General features: G+C 41.8%; 1 protein-coding gene and 1 long non-coding RNA gene across 7 annotated transcripts in view; one reads left to right on the forward strand and one right to left on the reverse strand.

Annotated features, from left to right (window-relative positions):
* Window positions 1-15,829: 15,829 nt before the first annotated feature.
* ASIP (agouti signaling protein) overlaps window positions 15,830-20,917 on the reverse strand; it is a 95,559-nt gene continuing 90,471 nt past the window's right edge. The window contains exons 4-5 of the mRNA XM_081196777.1: window positions 20,359-20,420; window positions 15,830-18,637 (exon numbers count right to left, since the gene is read on the reverse strand). Coding sequence (XP_081052903.1) covers window positions 18,461-18,637; window positions 20,359-20,420 — 239 coding nt within the window. The 3' untranslated portion in view covers window positions 15,830-18,460. The remainder of the gene's footprint in view (window positions 18,638-20,358; window positions 20,421-20,917) is intronic.
* The window catches only part of LOC308588390, a 92,829-nt gene continuing 90,562 nt past the window's right edge, over window positions 18,651-20,917 (forward strand). For all 6 annotated transcript variants that reach the window (XR_014008692.1, XR_014008693.1, XR_014008694.1 and 3 more), the window contains exon 1: window positions 18,651-19,703. This is a non-coding gene — a long non-coding RNA (uncharacterized lncRNA). The remainder of the gene's footprint in view (window positions 19,704-20,917) is intronic.

Genomic DNA, 20,917 nt, shown 5'->3' on the forward strand with positions numbered 1-20,917 from the left:
TTGTCATTAATCCTAACAGGAAAGTCTCCATAAACCAATAGGGCTGGAGAATACTAATGCCCAGAATCTGTTTTTAAGCTCCCTGCAGTACTTGGATCAATTCACACATCCAGTGATGTTGAAGCTCAATTCTTCATAGGCGACTTTCTTTTTGCTCTCGCCATGTGCACAGTTGGGTCAAGATGGCCTTATGTGATCCAGCTCTGTGTGTGCACTTATATGGGATTGCATCGTGATTTTCGGTATCTGTGCCACAAATTCCGCCAAGATAATCACTGCAGACTTGCAAAAATTGTGCAAATCTGGTTCACAGAGGATTGCCTCCACATGGTCATGGGGAGCACATAAATCCTCCAATTGGTTGAAGAGAAGTTGGCAGCTTCCCAGGTGTGAACTGGTTGTCTTCTGTAGTCTATGCAGGCGCAGAAATTGGTTCTATGTCTGCACAGAGCAGACAGCAGGAATTTCCTGGGGAGGGAGCCTAGGAGTGAGTGCCCCTACACCCCCCCCCGCTTGAAGGTGAGAGTGCCCCCCCCAAGATAACTATTGTACAAATCATCTCTCAGCTACCCACTGGTTACATGTCTCTCTGAAATGAATGAATCAGTTTCCCTGGTCCTGACCTCTTAAGCTGTGAAGGATGCTGTCATGGCAAGACAATAAATTCTCTGGTCATCTGTGCAATCACTTGACCTGCTCTATCGCCCCCACTGCTTTCCTTATATGGAATACTCTTGCAGCAATAATGAAGAAATGGAGAGGGGTGTCAGTTGCACAATCACAAAAGAAAGAAAAATCACTTACGAGAGATGGGGGAAGAGTTAGCGTTTCTTTCTAGAAAGTTCTCAGGCATTGCCCTGCACAGGTACAGAATCCATGTGTCTGTTGGCACAGACAAATGTGGCACCAGTTACAGGTAAATTGCATTTTTAAAAAATAAATAAATTGGGACTTCAACTGGATACATGTTTATGCACATCACAACTTCTTTACAACCTTCAGTCAATATGCAGGATTCTTCTATTGTAATTGCTTGCTTTTCTTTGATATATGCCACAGCTGTTTAAAACCTGGGCATGTTGGTTGGATGGAAAAAAATTACACCTTTTCCTCAGGCAGGTGTGATCTTTTTATATCTAAAAAAGTGTTCTGCATTAAGGCCTTCAAACAAGCTGTGGAGGGAAGCACATGTCCCAAGATGGCAAGTTGCCTGCTTCCTTTTGATGAAAACTGGATGTGGGTTTTCCTTTTAACACCTATGCTCCCTTTTTCCTACCTATGGTTTAAGTTGCCTTTTACACTAATTCAGTTTATGGTGTTTGTTGGTAGCCTTGTGCTTCTTTCTGGAGATGGGGAAATGGACTAACAGAGCAATCCTGCACTCTTAATTAATGCCAGGTGTGGTGCTGTAGGAAATGCCTGAAGCCCAGGTATGCTGGTAGAATGCAAGACATGCCACCACCATAGGAATCTGCCTTATACTGAGTTAGACCTTTGGTCCATCTAGCTTAGTATTCACACTGACTGACAAGATTGTGAGAGGCAAGTCCCTCACAGTGTGAGGGGTGGGGGTGCTGCTGTTACCAGGTTATATGAGGCTGTTAGTTGCCAAGTAAGAGAGGAAAGGGAAATGAGTCGTACCTGGTAAAGGTAAAGGGTAAAGAACCCCTGACCGTTAAGTCCAGTCGCGGATGACTCTGGGGTTGTGGCGCTCATCTTGCTTTGCTGGCTGAGGGAGCCGGCGTTTGTCCGCAGACAGCTTCCGGGTCATGTGGCCAGCATGACTAAATTGCTTCTGGCAAGCCAGAGCAATGCATGGAAACGCTGTTTAGCTTTCCGCCGGAGTGGTACCTATTTATCTACTTGCACTTTTCGGCGTGCTTTTGAACTGTTAGGTTGGCAGGAGCTAGGACCAAGCAACAGGAGCTCACCCTGTCGCGGGGATTAAAACCGCCGACCTTCTGATCAGCAAGCCCTAGGCTCTGTGGTTTAGACCACAGCACCACCCACATCCCCAGTACCTGGTAGGGCAAGACTATTGGGCAAAATAGCAGGAGTGCAGATGGAATGGTCACATGCATTGCCAGGAAATTGGTCGTGGTGGGTGTAATTCAACAATGAATCAATGAGACAGAATTGAAAATAAATACACATTTCAGCAGTACCCAGTTAGGAGACAATTAAGATCAAATGTTAACGGTGACAGCAACTGACTAAATGATATCAGAACAGATATCATATTCCGACAATCCTTTTACAAAAACAAATTTAAAAAACCCCAGTATTGGAAAAAATCCTCAGAAAGTTACTACAAGAAAGACCGCTTCACAAAGGAAGTGGACAAGCAGACTATGGGCCAGTTCAATGCTTGGCCCACGTGTAATGAATCCCACCACCACCCCTAGGGAGCACATAAAGGTAAAGGTAAAGAGACCCCTGACCATTAGGTCCAGTCGTGACCGATTCTGGGGTTGCGGCGCTCATCTCGCTTTATTGGCCGAGGGAGCCAGCGTACAGCTTCCAGGTCATGTGGCCAGCATGACTAAGCCACTTCTAGCGAACCAGAGCAGCGCACGGAAACACCGTTTACCTTCCCGCCGGAGCGGTACCTATTTATCCACTTGCACTTTTATGTGCTTTCGAACTGCTAGGTGGGCAGGAGCAGGGACCGAGCAATGGGAGCTCACCCCATCACGGGGATTCGAACCGCGACCTTCTGATCAGCAAGTCCTAGGCTCTGTGGTTTAACCCACAGTGCCACCCGCGTCCCTAGGGAGCACATAGGGACTAGCAATAACAGGGAAGTTGTTGTCTGTGATACTGCGGCTGTCTGTGTTGGAGGTACTGTGGTGCCATCCTGCATGTTTGTGTGGTGATGCCAGAACATGTAACTGGGAGCATGTCATTATTACCTTGAATTCATTGACTTCTTTACTGCTGCCACAGTCCTTGACTGGTGGGCTGTAGTGATACTCCCAGAGACACTGGGGGAATATCTGTTTGCATTTTCTCCTTATTTTGTTCCCTCCTGGGGAACACCCACCCACACATAACTGGGGTATACAGGTAGGTAGCCATGTTGGTCTGGCGCAGTCAAAATAAAAATAAAAATAAATAAAAAATCGTCTAGTAGCACCTTATAGACCAACTAAGTTTGTTCTGGTATAAGCTTTCATATGCATGCACACTTTTTCAGATACAGGGTATATAGTTGCTCTGCCCAGCAGAACACTCCATACCAGATTATTGGCATTTGATGACAATGTGAATAGACTTTCTTTATGCCTTTCTTTAGAACAGAGGTGGGGGGCTTGTATTCCTCCATTCATTGTTGGACTTCAACTCCCATTAATGCCAGAAAATATTATCTGGTGCCTGAGGCAATCTCTTCAGTCACTCCTGTTTGGGGGATGGTAAAATGTGTGTGCCTGGCATGTGCTGGGACGTCCTTGGATTGTCCAAAGTACGCAGTCAGTTTCCAAGGGAAGAATATTTCAGAGACAACTTCTAGAGTTCTTTCATCTTTAAGAAGCGAAACCCTGTAAGCATTGCCCAGAAAATTCCCACCACTCGAGCACGTCAGCAGTGTGTAAGAAAATAATAAAATGTAAGATGAGCTTAGAGTGCATATGAATCTGTCATATCTCCGTGAGGGCTTGCTGAGATTTTTAAAAGGAAGGTGTGTGTTTCTTACAGCCTTTCTAAAACAAAAGAATATGGAACCAGCAGGCATCTTTATGGTACCCGCACTGACAGAACATAACAATCCTGCGGAGCCATTTAGTCCAGCATCCTGTTTGCCTACAGGAAGCCCACTAGCATGACATGAGTTCAAAGAAGCCTGCTGCTTGTGATCCTCAGGAACTGGTATTCTGAGGCATACTGCCATCAGTCTTGGAAATATAAGTATAGAGCTGCTATGACAAGCAGCCATGGGTAGCCTTATCCTCCATTAGTTTGTCTAACCGTCTTTTAATGCCATCTAAATTAATGGCCACCGCTATATATTGACACAGGAATCCTTTTAATTATTATATTTAATGGGGCTGCCAAGTTTTAACCTATACCTTTCAGATTTCCCAGGACAGTGGATGATAAGCTAGTTGCAGCTTCTCCCACGAATTAGTCTCTCATTTCTCTTCTCCCATGAATTAGTCCCTCATTTGTCTTAATTGACATCACATCTACTTGCAGTAGCAAGCAGAACTCTAGGGCTGTGTACATACTCCCATTAACTCTACATCATTCCCACTCACACAGCATTAGCCACAGGTAGAGGCTGAAGGTAGGGATAGAAAAACCAAGTCCTCTTGATTTTGCATTTTCCCAAGTCCTCTTGATTTGCAATAATACATTCATTTTAATGCACACTTTTACCTAATAATTGCATTTTGTAAACATCGGTTGGGTGGACCAGCGGCATTGTGAAATTTGAATAAGTGCAAATTTTGAAGGGGGGGGGGGCTAAGTTTCAGTTCTCAAATCGTTTCAGAAAGTGCCTATTTGATACATCTGCCTTTAAATGTGAACTGAATTAAGTTTCTCCCTCATCCCTAGCCACAGTCCACACCTATGCTGTCATTTCTTTTTAAATGCTGCATTTCCTCATAAACCAGCCACAATCCAATTACAGTAGTATACATAATAAAACGTATGAGGACATCCACGCCCCAATTCTGCCCACTGGTGTGGACAGACAGCAGGTGACTTGGAAACAGATCCAGCCGTACTGATGTGAACAATAATATGCTAATACAGTCGAAAAAGCAACAGAGGTGGGGGAAGAACCCTGCTGCATTTTAAGGTGCTGGCGCTGCACACAGCTTGGGTGTGATGCCCAGTCAAAGGAAGATGGCAATGTCCGAAAAAGAAACACATGTAGGACAGCGGCAGAGATGGAATGTATGCAAGCAGCTGTGACTCTCTTCTCTCCTGCTGCACTGTGGGAGTTAAAGATATGTTGCAGGCATAAAATGCCATTGAATACTTCTTTTCTAGTAATCAGCCACCCTTCTCTCTCTTTCTGGCTACAGTTATGGATGTCTGTTTTTGTTACTGTGATGGTTCTTCTACTCTAATATTCTCCCCCACTATGTAATGTTCTACACCTCTTTTATTTCTTTTGTACAATTCAGCTAACATCTGTTTGGGAGGGGGTTACTTCCCAGCATCATCTGCTTGAAATCATGCCTAATATGTGGTTTATGTGACACTCAAAAAGTGAAAGATGAGATCTTGGTACAATTACACCTTCTTGAAGAATTTAAGTTCTGAGACGTACAACTTCTTTTCCCTTCCTCTTTTTGCCTTTAGTCTTTTTATCCTACCTAATTCTTTTCCCACAAGGAGGAACTGCCTTCTCCCAGTTTCCATGCCATAAAATTGGATAGCCCTTGCTGTCTTTGTCTAAAGGTGGGGGATAACAGTTATAGCAGTTGATTGGACAGATGTGGTTTTATTGCACACAAACCATACACTTAAAGCAAATCCCCTCAAACAAAGAAGCCTGCGAACTGTAGTTTACCTCTTACAGAGCTATGATTGCATCACCCTGAACAAACTACAACTCCCAAGATTCTTTGAGGGAGTGGGGACATGTTTTAAATGTGCTTTAATGCAACCACCACAAAGCCAAGATAAAGCTAGAAAAGGCAACTGAGTAGTGTTAACGGAGGAATCCGAGGGCAACCTTGGACAAAAAAAACGAGGACAAAAGCCAGGAATACCAGAGCAAAACAGCAGCCAGTACGCTTGGTCTTTATTGAAGACTGTCGCGACAGGACTCCCACCTGCCACCAGGTGAAACAAAATGGAAGCCCAGAACAAAAGAAGATCCCAACTTTTATTAGTTACTAATCCTCCAAACTACACCCCTAGAACTACATCACAACTACATCATGACTACATCATTGACACGTCACAAAAAGGAGGGGTTGAGGGAGGAGTTGTGGAGGTAACCTGAGTATCTTGTCACCTGGCTGGTTCCTCCTTTCCTCCTTTCCCCCTCCCCATGAGTCATTTCCAGAGGACAAAGGGGAACTGGCAGTTTCCTGCCCCCAGAGGGAAGATCTGATCATTGTCCTTTGTTCCAGTCCATGTTGAATCCACTCCCATATGCAAGTCCTTTGTGACCTTGATGGTCTTCTGTCTGGGAACATCAAGGTTGTCATGCCAACTGGGTAGGGCTCCTGTGTATGTGCTGGTACGGTTAAGGGATTATGGCCGTCCTGTATCCAACCATCCCCCTTTGATAGTCCTTCCTTCATGGAGTAAAATAAAAGTGGACTGGTGTAAATCCAATGTATGGTTGATTTGCTATGAATTTATAACAGAAACGTTGCGTATGCCGTGTGTGAGTGTGTCGTGTTTGTACAAACTGAATGATTGGGGGGGGGGTGTTTCCTGCAACAGTAGACACTTGCACTGAACATGACTGAATGTTGCCCATTCTTAAATATCTGTATCACCACTGCAACTTGTGATCTTGCTATGTAAGGAGAAGGGGAATAAACTAGAGGAACACCTCGGGTAAGCAGAAAAACAAAACGTGTGTGTATTCCCCCCCCCCCTTTGGCAATCTAGAGGTGTTTGGGGCAGGGGGAAATGCACTGTGTTTATGGGCCTGATTTTGTGAGAAATGAAACAGGGAAGGAATCAGCAGGAAGGAAGAATGATAAGGCAAAGTACTGATGAGAAGCAGGTGTGTTGGCCAGGGACCTTCAGAAGGAGCTGGCAGCCTCCTGGTGCTTTTAAAATAATGGCGTAATCTTGGCTAAAAGGATGAGATTGCATTTCATCTTTGGATCAATTTGTGGTGTTTTCTGCTGCACAAATGATGAGCTGGGAGGTTTGGCCCACAGAAGCAGCAACAAAATCTTTGTGCCATCTTCTATAGCTGGGCTAACTGCAGTCGCCAAAGGAAAAAGGCAACTTTATGTTCATTACTCTTCTGTTTGGGCAAGATAAACATTTTTATTAGGCACCTAAGGATTCTACATAAAACAGTATTCAGCCATTTCTGGCCCTTTGTAATAAATGAAGCTGTTGCCTTTATCTGTAATACATAATCTGAGATTTTCCTTTCTCAAGATTTGACCCGTTGCATTTTTTGGTGTCTTCTTGTCTGATTTTAATTCCTGTTCCTTTCTTTGTGTCTTTTTTTTGGGGGGGGTAATTGATGTTAATCTAGCACCAGTGGTGCCCACTTATTGAAAATGTGGGCAATCTTTTAAAAGATCAAATTTCACAAAATGTAATCAAAAGCTCCACAACATTGTTGCAAAGAGTGAAGTTGTATTCCTAAAGTTTCAGAAATTGTATCTCTGCATCTTCTACAGCAAATGAGTAACAACTGTACATCTAGGAAGACCTTCTGAGTCTCATAAGATTCAATGTTGTTCTGTTTACTCAATTGCGATATGTACCTCTGACAGAGGAATGCATGAGCTCCAGTTACTCAGTGGTGTTTTTCATGGGTTATGTTATGGGTAGGCAAACTAAGGCCCGGGGGCCAGATCTGGCCCAATTGCCTTCTAAATCCGTCCGGCAAACTGTCTGGGAATCAGCGTGTTTTTACATGAGTAGAACGTGTCCTTTTATTTTAAATGCATCTCTGGGTTATTTGTGGGGCCTGCCTGGTGTTTTTAAATGAGTGGAATGTGTGCTTTTATTTAAGATGCATCTCTGGGTTATTTGTGGGGCATAGGAATTTGTTCATCTCCCCCCCCCAAAAAAAAATATAGTCCAGCCCCCCACAAGGTCTGAGGGACAGTAGAACGGCCCCCTGCTGAAAAAGTCTACTGACCCCTGGGTTATGTCATGTAGTTAAGTGCAATCTCTCTCCCCCCACCCCATCTCTTGTATTAGTGATACTGCGGCCACCCAAAACTCACTTTTACATGAATTCTTTTGCCCTCAGTACATTGGCAAATGGCCATCACATCAGTCAGTAGAGAAACCTAAATTTCCAGAAACTAATCAGTGCTCCCCAGGGGAAACAGAACGCTTTAGCAAAAGAAACAGCCATTTATTTAAAGAATTGCTTCTTATTGTGGCACCTGGCTATTGAGGTGATGAGTTTTAGCTAAAATGACAAATACTATTCAGGCTGGCCTTACCTCCCCAAGGGCCCTCCAGATTTTATAAACTGTTTTCATCTGCAAGATGATTGGGGATTTGGCCAGTTTTCTTTCAAGATCAAAAGGAATTCCAAGATCAAAAGAAGATTCTTGTTGTATGTGAATGTTTCTCTGGTTTGGGTTGAATTGGAGAGATTTGTGGCCTAGTTGGGAGGATGGAATGTGGGGAGGGTAGGAGAAAATGAATTTCATCAAATAAACATAGCATTACAAAATGGGCCCGAGTCTGTGCTGTGTAGGTAAACCTTACCTGAAGAAATAAAAAGTGAGAGGAGGGGCTGGTGAAGCACGTTGCCGGTTGGAAGGGGGTTGTATCTCTTTGAAGCTTGACAAAGTTTATTCAGCTGTCATTTTGGCTGGTCATCTGTTCAGGGCTGGCTACAGCACCTGGATTCCCTTGGTAGTTACCAGGGAATCAGCACCATGACAAGGCCCATCATTGATGCTCATTGTCCTCACTATATTTCTGAAGCAACACTGCCTTTGGAGAAACTGGAGAATTAAAATGCTAGTCCTCAGCAACCAAATGCTGTTGCTGCTACATGTGAACATATTAAACTGTGTGTGCTATAATGAGTCACACTGTACATACTTAAAGTATGGAATTCATTCTCACAAGAGGCAGTGATGGCCACCAATTTGGATGGCTTTAACAGAGAATTGGACGAATACACTGGGCATAAGGCGATCAGTAGCTGCTTGGCATAATGGCTTTCATTGTCAGAGGCAGCACGTATCTGAATATTAGTTGCTGGGAATTGCTTCTGTGTAGTGGAAGTGCTGGCTTTGGTTGGACTAAAGTGTTGAATTAGGACTGTGAAGACCCAAAATCAAATTCCTACTCAGTCATGAAGCCCACTGGGTGACCTTGAGCCAGCCATGCTCTCTCAGCCCACCTCACAGGGGTGTTGTGTGAATAAAATGGGGGTAGGGTGGAAAACTGTGTATGCTACCTTGAATTCCTTGGAGCAAAGTTGGCATTTAAATATAATAATAAATATAATGTAATAATCAATAGACTAATGGAATTAGCTTTTTGACAGAAGAGAGAAAATAATTTGGTTGAAAGACAGACATAAACTTGGAGCCCACCATTCAGAAGTTTGAAGCAGAATATAATAGTTTCATTCATATACTGAGAAAAGACCTTGAGAGGCTCAGAGCTTTTGAGCAAAAGGATGTATAATATTCATTGCGGAATCGTCTCCACAGTTTCCTTTATAATCACATTTCTACTGATAGTGACCAGGAAATTTTCCTTCCCAACCCAATTATTTTTAAAAGACAAGAAGCATTATTTTTGATAAATACTTTATTCGTTTCCATACCCTGTAAACGATCACGCAATGTGAGCCACGGCCAAGAAATTCAGTAAGGCATATGATTATTTCACAGTGCTTATTGTGGAACACATTGTCCTTTTTGCCATTAATTATCATGGTAATGAGTCACAGGAAATATTAGAAACAACATCTTGCGCACACCTTTGTATCTAAATAGTGGTGAAAAAGCAGTAGGAACAGAAGATCATGTGAGTGTATGGAAAAAAGACATAATTAATTCCTGGTTAATTCTAAATGCATAACAAAATAGTTAACTGCGGGCCAAAGGAGATATGACATCTGGGTGAAAGCAAGTAATATGCACAGTTTTAAAAAATGTCAAAAAGCCATTATGGGGGGGGAGGAGAGGATATCGGGACTGATTTCAATCCCCCTGACTGCTCCTGATAAAATTACCTCTGAAGCAGCCAATGGGAGCTCTCCCCTTCAGAACTAATAGGAGTTTTGGGGAGGGAAAATTTTCATTGGATTTTGAAGTGGGGGATATGGTCAAATCTTTCCCTGTGCACCATGCTATCAACATCACATCGAATTTGGTCCTGAATTACTGTGTTAAAAATCTCATAACGGTCTAAGTAAAAAATATTTAACTGCATTTAGCTGCCCATGTACTTGTTCACATCTCCACATGTAGACCAAATGTTGATTTGCTTTTCTTACCAAACTTTATGCTGCTTCGAAGTAAATAAACACTAAATGAATACATCTTAATACTGGTCTTCAAATATCGGAAGGGCTGTTATTGCAGAGTATGAAATAGGCTTCCTCTCTGTTGCTCTGGAGATCAGGACTAGAACCAACAGGTAAAAATGGCAGGAAAGCAGATTTTAGATCTCTGTTTAGGCAAAACTCCCTAACGATAAATGTGGTTTGACAGTGAAGCTGTGCACATGCTGTAAATGTAAAGATGAGCGCCCCCTGGAAAGAATTCTGATAGCTGTAGTTAGTTAAGTGCTGAGAATTGTAGCTTTGTGAGAAGTAAGCTACAGTTCCTCAGGAGGTGGGGGTCTTTCCTTTGCTGGAGATATTTAAACTCAAAAAATCTTCATTTTCTGCAAAATAGGTGTTTGTTGTTGTTGAAGCAGGGAGAGTGGGAACTTCGGAAGAAGAAAAATGTGGGACTGGTGTGGAGCCTAAGTTGATAACAATATCTTTCCCCCCCAAAATTATATCTATGTTATAAAAGCCTTGCTTCTCCCTAGTAATGGTGGGGCTCTTTCACAAAGCGGAATTTGTCAAATTCGTACTTTCTGAAACAATATGAGAAGTGCACTTAACCAAATTTTGTGATGCAATTGTTTCACCAATCAGAGTTGACAAAAATGCACATATTAGGTAAAAATATGTATAAAAATGAATATATTCTTGAACATAACATATAAAATGCATTATATGGCTAGAAATTGCTTGCAAAAAAGCGTATATTAGTCAAAACTGCATATGTGTATATTAGACTAAATTTCCACTGAAATGCTGAAGAACTTTCACGAGGATCTTAAAACAGAAAATTGTCAAATTTCTCTAGAAATATGCAAAACCAAATTTAAGATTGGAAAAGTGAGAAATACAGAGAACCAAAAATTGACAGAAGTATCTGTGAGCAAAATGGGATTTACTTTCATTTTTGGTTTTGCATAGGATTGCAGGATTAAGAACTGATTGTTATTGGAATGGAATATTAATGGAATTGAGAAGAAAACCACATATTTGGTTCCTAAACCTGTATTTATTGAGCTAATACAAATGTGGGGCAAAGAGGATATTTGCCAGTGAGATTTGGTGGGTGATAAGGAAGAGTGCTTAAACTTTCTTATACTAACCACTTCTCTCCTGCAAATTGTTCTCCCGCCTATCTTCCCCTCAGCTGAACTTACTGCTTTGGAGCCCAGGTGGGTGAAGAAACAATTCAAATCACTGGAAAGGGCATTTGTAGGGGAGAATCAGCAGCTGGAGAACTCCTTCCACTGCTGTTTCCTTTTAAGTTCCACCAGCCCTCATATTTCCCTTGTAAGGAAAACACGGAGTTGGGGACACCATATTTTCATCATGTGGTTCCACCTAAATAAGGAATTCATGATCTAGGCTGCAGTATTTCTATTTTGTTTTGCTGTGGTATTAGGCAGTCTCCTGACATAATATGTTATCCAACCCAAGTTAAACACATTTAAAGTCTAATTGATTTCAATAAAAGCGAAAACCACATTCTTAATTATCTTCTACAAGTTATTATCTTTCATTTGCTTCTGCTAATAATTGTATTTTTACTCTAGCACAGCCCCTCCCAACCTTGTGCCCTCCAGTTGTTCTGGATTACAACTCTCATCAGCCCTCAGTCCAAAACATCTGGAGGACACTCAATTGGGGAAGGCTGCATGAATCATTATTATTTGTCTGGTTCTCTTTCATTCCCATCTTCATGTATTGGTCTTTAATAACCAGTGTGATATTTTTATTACTCCTTTTTGAAGAGGAGCTCTCACAGCTGGGATTTTGTTAAGTTTGCTTGACAACCATACTACAAGGCTCCCTGATATTTTGCGCTGCCATTAATTTAAAAAAGCAGGTTATGATGCTGTGCAAGATTTCTGCTGTTTGGTGGAATCCAACAAAAGGCAGAAATGGGTTTACTGGATTGAGGCCAAGGTGGCTGGTTTGTCCTCTGTCAACACTTTCATATTAGACAACAAGATCAACATGCCATGCTAAAAATCTGAACTCTAATTTTGGAGAACATTATTGTGAATTTGGAAATGATTGAAACCTCATATCTGAACATCACTGGGTGGATGGCTGCTTTTATGGTGTGAACTATCCCTTCTTTTCACTTTGGGGTTTTTCTTCGTAAGCAAATTAAGTGCAGATCTCCAACGCTGTAGGGCTGATTAGAAGTACCGTAATTGTTACGAGCATTTTAATAGAATCCAACCTTCTAAGATTTATGGCAGTCAATAGACAATGTTGAGGGAGACAAATGTTCTTTGAGGTTTTGTCTGTCACTGCTTAGACTCCCTCTTGGTCTCTGTCTCTGTCTTTCTGTCCCAACTTCATAGAAGGATGGACTAGCAAACCTGCCCTCCACTCTCTCTTAACATCTGGCCTTTATATTGAGCACTGGTCTTTGAAGAGGGTGAAAAAGAATTAAATAGCAAAGGCATAAAAACAAACGTTTCTGAGCCCACTTCACAGAATACATCTATATTTTTTGTGTCTTTTTGTTTACTTTGTTCTCACACAGTTCTCTGTAAGGAAATCCAAGTCTGCAAGTTATCCTCATGTCCCAGAAAGCCCAATGACAGATGATTCACTGTGCTTTAATACAGATGTGAGAGCACATCTTAAGAAAATAGCTCCTGTATGCTTGGGGAATGTGTGAAGGGCACTCAAGTAAATTCTGCTTGGATATAGCCACGTTATGCACTACACTGAGTGAGGTGGCAGAATTACAGATTGTACCACCATACCAGTGTTCAACAGCCTGGTGCTTCTAGATGGTTTGGGTTTTATAATTCTCATCAACCTCAGCCAGCACAGTGCATGACTGTTGTTTGGAGGGCACAAGATTGGTGAAGGGTGAACCACGCAATGCTAAACCTTTTTCACATTGTGCTAAATAAAGCCTGTTGACTATTAAAGCTCTATGATGGATTTAGGGGTTGTTATTATTTCTGTATAGACCATAGCCTTTTTATATTAAAAAAATCATCATGGTGTGTTTATAACATAATCAACCACTTCAACCATAATATACCACTTTTTTCGGGGGGGGGGATTTGTAGAACGCTTCTTTTTTTTGCAAAATCTCAAAAAACATTCTGACAGCTGAATCCTGGCATATGGCAGCTCTAACCAGAAGCAATGCAGTTCAGAATTCAGGCATGGTTAGGATTGTACTGTTGTTAGTCTGCCACCTCATCAGAGCATAAGACAAGACCTGCTGAATTGGTTCAAAAGTTCCTCTAATTTAGTACCCTGTTCCCAACAGTGATCAGTCAGATTCTTCTGGAAAGGGCCTTCACATCCCCCTTAGTTTTTTTGTATTCAGCAGTACAAATGGGGACGTACAAAAAACCAAAGTTCACTGTTTTAATTTGTATGCATTCTCCTTCTAAATTAGTTTTTAAAAAATTTAAACATTAATTAGTGTGCCAAAAACTCATCTTCCTAAATATACATATATAATGCTTTGCTATGTTGCATGTTCATGTTCAGGGGAATTATTTTAAATTGACGCCCGCAGATAAAAACAAGACTACTGTTACACTGGTAAATATCCTGGAGGAAATAATATGCAGGAGGATTTTGGAAATATCTTGGACATTTGGCTACCAGCACCCTGACCATGGACTATGCTGTCTGGGACTGATGGGAATATGACAACATTTGGAGGGCGACAGCACAGCTCACAACATCTGGAGGGCCACAGCACTGATCAAAAGTTCCTTTAATTTGGTATCCTGTTCCCAACAGTGATCAGTCCCTGTCTTAAAGGGACCGCTTTTCTCACTTGTGAAATGTTTCGCTGAGCGACAGAGCAATATTGGCACACACTTATCAAATTATGTATATTATTCAGGTGCCTGAATAATTTGACCATGGGTACTATGTGCAATTTTCTGTTCTTCCTCAGGCAATAAGGTGTCTTAAGCCAGCTCTGAACCTTCTGTATTCTCTTTAAGTCATGCAGATAAAGGCAATTTCTTTTACAATGCTTCCTCTATGCATATAGATGCCTTTTGATATCCTCTCTTCTTCAGTTTTTCAATACAGGGGTACTATTTGGGTATAAGCCAGGGGTAGGCAACCTAAGGCCCGGGGGCCGGATCCGGCCCAATCGCCTTCTAAATCTGGCCTGCGAACGGTCCGGGAATCACCGTGTTTTTGCATAAGTAGAATGTGTCCTTTTATTTTAAATGCATCTCTGGGTTATTTGTGGGGCATAGGAATTCGTTCATTCCCGCCGCCCCCCCAATATAGTCCGGCCCACCGGCCCATGGTCTGAGGGACGGTGGACCGGCCCACGGCTGACAAAGGCTGCTGACCCCTGGATAAGCAGTCTTATTTCCCTTGGTTATCTTCAGCTTGCTGTACAAACATTCTATATCTATAGTTATTTTTCTTTATTGACAGTATGCCAACATTGGTTCATTTTTTAAAAAGAGATGTTCCCTTTCCTTCCTTCCTCAGTTTTATTTTCCTCACATAACTACATTCAATTTTGCTTTTAGGACCGGCCTCACCATTAAGCAGAGTGAGGCTGAGGCAGCTCCCTCAGGCAACTGATTTTGCATGTTATGCAAGGGCAGAAAAAAGGTTAATTTATATACAGTGGTGCCTCGCAAGACGAAATTAATTTGTTCCGCGAGTTTTGCCGTCTTGCGATTTTTTTCGTCTTGCGAAGCACGGTGTCGGGAAGGTTTTGGAAAAGCTTCAAAAATCACCAAAGTCTTTAAAAACCTCAAAAAAGGCTACCACACCGCGTTCTATGAGTTGCTCCTCAAAGTCAAGTCGCAACTGTATTAACGGTGTTAAGAAAAAGGAAACAAACTTGCAAGACGTTTCCGTAGGGAAAATCGTCTTGCGAAGCAGCTCAAAAAACAAAAAACCCTTTCGTCTAGCGAGTTTTTTGTCTTGCGAGGCATTCGTCTTGCGAGGTACCACTGTACTTGTTGTATTTATACTCCCAGAGGGGAGGGGTGGAGAGGCACCTATGGGATTATCTGATTTAGGAGCCAAAATAACTAGACCAGCCAAAGTTACAATGCACCTTGACTGGGAATGTTGAAGCGAAGTTTGCTGTTCTGCCTTAGGCAGAAAAGTGATTTGGACCTGCCCTCTCAGAAGGGAAACCATTTCATGTTTACTTGAAGCTAATAAGTAGTCCAAAGAATATTAGTCAATTTTAAGTAAACTTGAAATAAAGGGGGTGGGGTGGGAGAGAGAAATCAGGTTTACTTGAAGCTAATAAATAATTCAAAGACTATTTATAGGACTATTTATTTATCAACTTCAAGTAAACTTGAAGTGTTTTTCCTTATCCCTGAGAGGGCAGGCCCAAGTCACAGATCAAAGCCTATTTATTTATCAGCTTTGTTCAAGTAAGCTTGAAATATTTTTCCTTATCACCTCTTTTATTTAATTTGCTCCACTCTTTTTTGGTCATAAAACAATAATGTCTATGTTTCCTTAGGCAGCCTATAGATTTCTTACATTATTTTTTAAAGTACTGTGTATTTATTTGTATATGCTCCTCCTCCTCTATACTGTATGAATCTTCTGCGTTGTTGCTATTTTTCTCTGACAGTGCATGTGGAAATTTATTTATTTTTTAATCCCAAAAAGAAACATAAATAGCATAAGAAATGCTATTTTTATTGATCTGTTATTAATGCCTGTTATTTATGTAATACAAATTGAACATATACCGTTAATTCCCCCCCTTATTCTTTCACTGTTTTTTCCATATATTTTAAAGTTGCTAAATGTTCCTTTTCTTCATAGTTGATGGTTGGTTGAGATTCCTGCATTGCAGTTGAGGTGGTCTAGATGATCGTTGGGGTCCCTTCTAAAGATGGGAAGGCCTGGGGAAAAACCCAGAAAAATTGGGGGGGACCCAGTCCCCCCCCAGTCAATTTTTTTCTGTTTGGAAAAAGCTGGAAAAACCCTGGTGTCTCTCCCCACTCCCCATTTTTCCAATTCCCCCCAGGCCTTAGATATTCAGTGTTTTCATCTCAATTTAAGGTTCCTCTCTTTTTCTATTTCGCTATGGATTTCTGCTGACGTATTGCTTTGCTGCCCTATCCTATTCCTCATCGCAACAGACACTTTATATTTAAAGAACATTCAAGCAGACATTTAAAGCACACGACATATTCCAAAGAATCCTGGGAACTGTAGTTTATGAAAAATACCTGGAATTGTAGGTCTGTGAGGGGGAAACTGCACTGCAGAGTTATTGGAAAGTGCCCATTGCTAGCAGATGTGTTGATTAACCTGTATAGATTAAGCAAGAAAACTTGCTTAATCAACACAGCCTGCAGAGCCCAGGTATTTTTGGGACAGAGTTTGAATTAATTTGGTAAAGAAATCATATCTATTTTAGCACAGGCTACCTAAAAGTGGAGATATTGAGATGAGATTTGCTGCAGTGACAGAATGTATTTAATAAAAAAATAAAATAAAAGAATGAAAGAGGAGTGCATTTTTTCACAACGGGAAGTAAATGTAGTTTGTGATGTAGTGACGGGCACCAATTGTGATGGTTTAAAAAGGGTTGGATTCATGAAGGATAGCTCAGTTGGTTAGAGTGTGGTGCTGATAACACCAAGGTTGCAAGTCTGATCTCTGTAAGGGACAGCTGCATATTCCTCCACTGCAGGGGACAGGATCAGGGATGTCCAACCAGTAGATCATGATCTACTGGTAGATCCCCAGCTGATCCTGGTAGATCATGGGATCCTTAAAAAGGTAAAGGTACCTCTAACCGTTAAGTCCAGTTGCGGACGACTCTGGGGTTGTGCCGCTCATCTCACTTTACTGGCCTTGGGAGCCGGCATTTGTCCGCAGATAGCTTCCGGGTCATGTGGCCAGCATGACTAAGCCACTTCTGGCGAACCAGAGCAGAGCAAAGAAACGCTGTTTACCTTCCCGCCGGAGTGGTACCTATTTATCTACTTGCACCTTGACATACTTTCGAACTGCTAGGTGGGCAAGAGCTAGGACTGAGCAATGGGAGCTCACCCCGTCGCGGGGATTCGAACTGTCGACCTTCTGACTGGCAAGTCCTAGGCTCTGTGGTTTAACCCACAGCGCCACCTGTGTCCCCACATCATAGTAGCAAAGTAAAAAAAGAATATTTGTGCATGTGAGAAGTGCTTGTGGGAAAAACTAAAAAACTCTGTGCAATCCTCCCCCCAAAAAGCTCAACAACTCTGGGACTTCCCTCCTAAAAAAAGCTCAAAAATTCTGGGCATTCCACCCCACGCATGCTCCTCTTCCCTCCAATGACAATGGGTAGATCACTGCCAGTTGTTGTTTTTTTTATACTGGGAGTAGATCACATTCTCTTGGGAGTTGGATATGCCTGGACTAGATGATCCTCAGGGTTCCTTCCAACTCTATGATTTCTTTATGGGTAAAGTCATTAATGGCTACTAGGCGCAATAGCCTTTTGTTACCTTTTGCTACAGAAGCAGTGCACCTCTGACAACCAGTTGCTGCGGACAACAGCAGGAGAGGTCTATTACCTTTGTATCTTGCTTGTAGGATTCCCATAGGCATATGGTTAGCCACTGTGGTAAATAGGATGGGCTGGATTTGTGGCATGTTGTGTTGATATCATACTATTCAGTAGGTGTCTGTGGAACTAAGTGCGGCCATGCTCCCCGCTTCAAAGGAGATGCAGTGATCATAATAATTTGGGTAAGGGCCACTCTTTTCTAGGACCTTGGGTTGGCAGTTTCAACAGGCTTTTATCTTCCACCCTTGACAGAGAGCTAACTATAAAAGACTGAGCAGTAGCTTGTCTCCATCTGCCCTATACTATTTAAAAATCTTCTTTATTGCTACATGACTGACTTTCTGGAATGTGCCTTTTGTAGCTAGTCAGTGGCCCATGTTTCTCATTCAAACTTGTAATGTGCAATATAATACCACTTCTGAAGAGAGATATAATTCCTTCTTGACATGAAATCTGCTTCTTTTCACCTCTCTTGTAAATACCCTTTCAGGCCATCAGGCTGCATCTCCTTTCTTTCCATTCCTTGTCATACTTGCTAGGGCAGTGGCTGTCTTGTTTATGACAGCATTTACCTCATGAAATATATCCCATAATTCATGCAGTTTGTGAGGGAGTAAAAGTCAGCCAGCCAGCTTCAAAAGTTCTTGGCTTCCTTTGCAATGCACATAAGACAAAGAGGCCTAGAAGACACACTTATGGGTCTAATAAGACACAGAGTCCCCGTGGCATCCCTGGTTTTTGATTTAGCAGTTTGGGTTTCCCATACGGCAGTAGCAGACTGTCTGAAATAGTCGGCAGTGACAGAAGGCACAAAAATCGCAGCAGGGACGAGATGGTGGCTTGCAGCTTGACCAAGTAGGCACACAGTTGGGTGGTGGTGGTGGTCTTGGTTGGGGAGGCTTTTTTTGCTGTGCCTTTTTCTGAGGAGGGGAAAAAAGGATGAAAAGCTTAATAAATCTTGGCTACAATAAAGTATAATAAGAGTTCCAACAGTGTAAGGTTGCCATAGTTCAGGACACCCCAAAAGTTGTTGAGTTTTTTAAAGGAAAGCCTGCACAGTTTTTCTATTGACTTGCCTAAGATCCAAGACAAAGCATCACATTCCCCCTGGACGTCAGTTCCACCTCTGAAATCCTGTTAATGTCTGGGAAGATCCAGATGTATGGCAGCCCTGCAACAGTGAGGATTTGTTGCTCTTAAAAAATCTACTTAAAATAAAACCCCAGAGAATGGCCATAGATCACAAGTAGAGTGTATGCTTTCCTTGCAGAAGGTATTGGGTTCAATCCCAGGCATCTCCAGTAAGGGTGAACTGAAACCCTCAAGAGTTAGGGTTGACAATACTAGGTTGAATGAACCAATGGTCTAACTCAGTATAAGGCAGATTTCACTGTTTCTACTGGTCTGTGAAGCTGGTAAATGTAGAATATCAACATTGTTGAATAATAAAGAAGCTTAAAAAAAACCATTATTGAAGGTCAGGAAGAAAGTCTGTGATCCATTTTTAAATCCAATTTTTTGCATACCTGTCAATTATCATAGTTTTACTATGGATATGTGTAGTTCTCTGGAAATAAGCTTAATTTCCTATCTAGTTGTTCTGCTGAAGGCAACCGTATAATTTTTCTTTTAGCATGTCTGGCATTCACAGATAATCTCATGGTTCAATTGATCCGTCTGTATAGATTCTGATTTAGTTCTCTACTAGCAGTCAAACCTAATAACAAACTTGTAATTAGTGCCAACCCTGCCCCCCCCAAACTGTGGGATATAAAGCTGTCAGTCAAGTCCAACATTCCGAGAAGACTAACTGCCTCTATGTGGCAGGCAGTTTTGTCAGTTGGTTGGTTGCTGCTAGGAGTTTTAACTGGTAACTGCTCGGATGCAGTGTTCTCATGATTCACTACTATCTAGTATATAGTTTATCTGTCATGTAACCTAAGCCTGCCTTCAGGAACAGCTGTGTAAACCTGAATGAATCTGAAAGTAAAGTAGTTTATGTTAATATGATTCAGATTCATGTGTGTTTTCTTTAAGAGGAACAGAAAGGGATTATCAACCAGGAAGGTATAATTATTGATAGGACTCAAACGAGTTAGCAACCCTCTTGTTGCTGCATAAACTCAAACAGAGGATTGTTTAAACTCTGCTAAATTATATAAACGTCCCCACACGAAGCATATCCAGTATACAGGCAACCCCTGATTTACACTAGGGTTATGTTCCAGATTATCACGCACTTGCATGAAATCATGTGCAATTGAAACACTTCACATATGGCACATGTGGCCACCATCTTATTGAAGCTAAGTAGTTCTGGCCAGAGTGGCAACTGATTGGGAATTACAGTTATGCTGCCTTGGCTTCCATGAAGGATATTGTGTGTCTGTGTATGTATGAACTTTGGACTAAACTAGATGTGAGGTACATACCTTGCTTTTTTCTTAACTGATTTTAGAGTGTGAAGACACAGAAAGGTGAGTTATATATATAAGTACAGAGATACTGTACTTGTTAATATAAGCTGGTAATATAGATATCCCCATCAGCAACAGAAATGTAAAAGTGAAAAGTCCTATAACCTGTTACTGACAACTTGAACTATTTTGACCTTGCTGACTTTTCAAGATGGATCACTCACCTTCATAGATTTCCTTTTCTCAGCCTCATTCCTGCTGAGCTTCAGGGACGTTTTGGTTAAATCTTTAGAGGGGGAAAAACATTTTATTAAAGGTGCTACAATGCACGAATGTGTAACATGAAAGTAGATACTTTGAGAAACATGGATTTTCTCACATTGCTTGTGTCTGTCCCCTTATTCCAAGTAATGTGGCAAATTACAATATGTAACATGATGACATCACCCTCTGTGAGCCAGTGTGGTGTAGTGGTTAAGAGCGGTAGTCTCGTAATCTGGGGAACTGGGTTCACGTCTCCGCTCCTCCACATGCAGCTGCTGGGTGACCTTGGGCCAGTCACACTTCTCTGAAGTCTCTCAGCCTCACTCACCTCACAGAGTGTTTGTTGTGGGGGAGGAAGGGAAAGGAGAATGTGAGCCGCTTTGAGACTCCTTAAAGGGAGTGAAAGGTGGGATATCAAATCCAAACTCTGTGTCACCTCACATTTTGCTTACTTCAGGGGTAGGTGATGTAGTACCTTCCAGATGTTACTACAACACCATGTTTCATCCCCGTGAGTCC

The sequence above is a fragment of the Podarcis bocagei genome (genome assembly GCF_964188305.1).
Source record: "Podarcis bocagei genome assembly, chromosome: 5".
Lineage (NCBI taxonomy): Eukaryota > Metazoa > Chordata > Lepidosauria > Squamata > Lacertidae > Podarcis > Podarcis bocagei.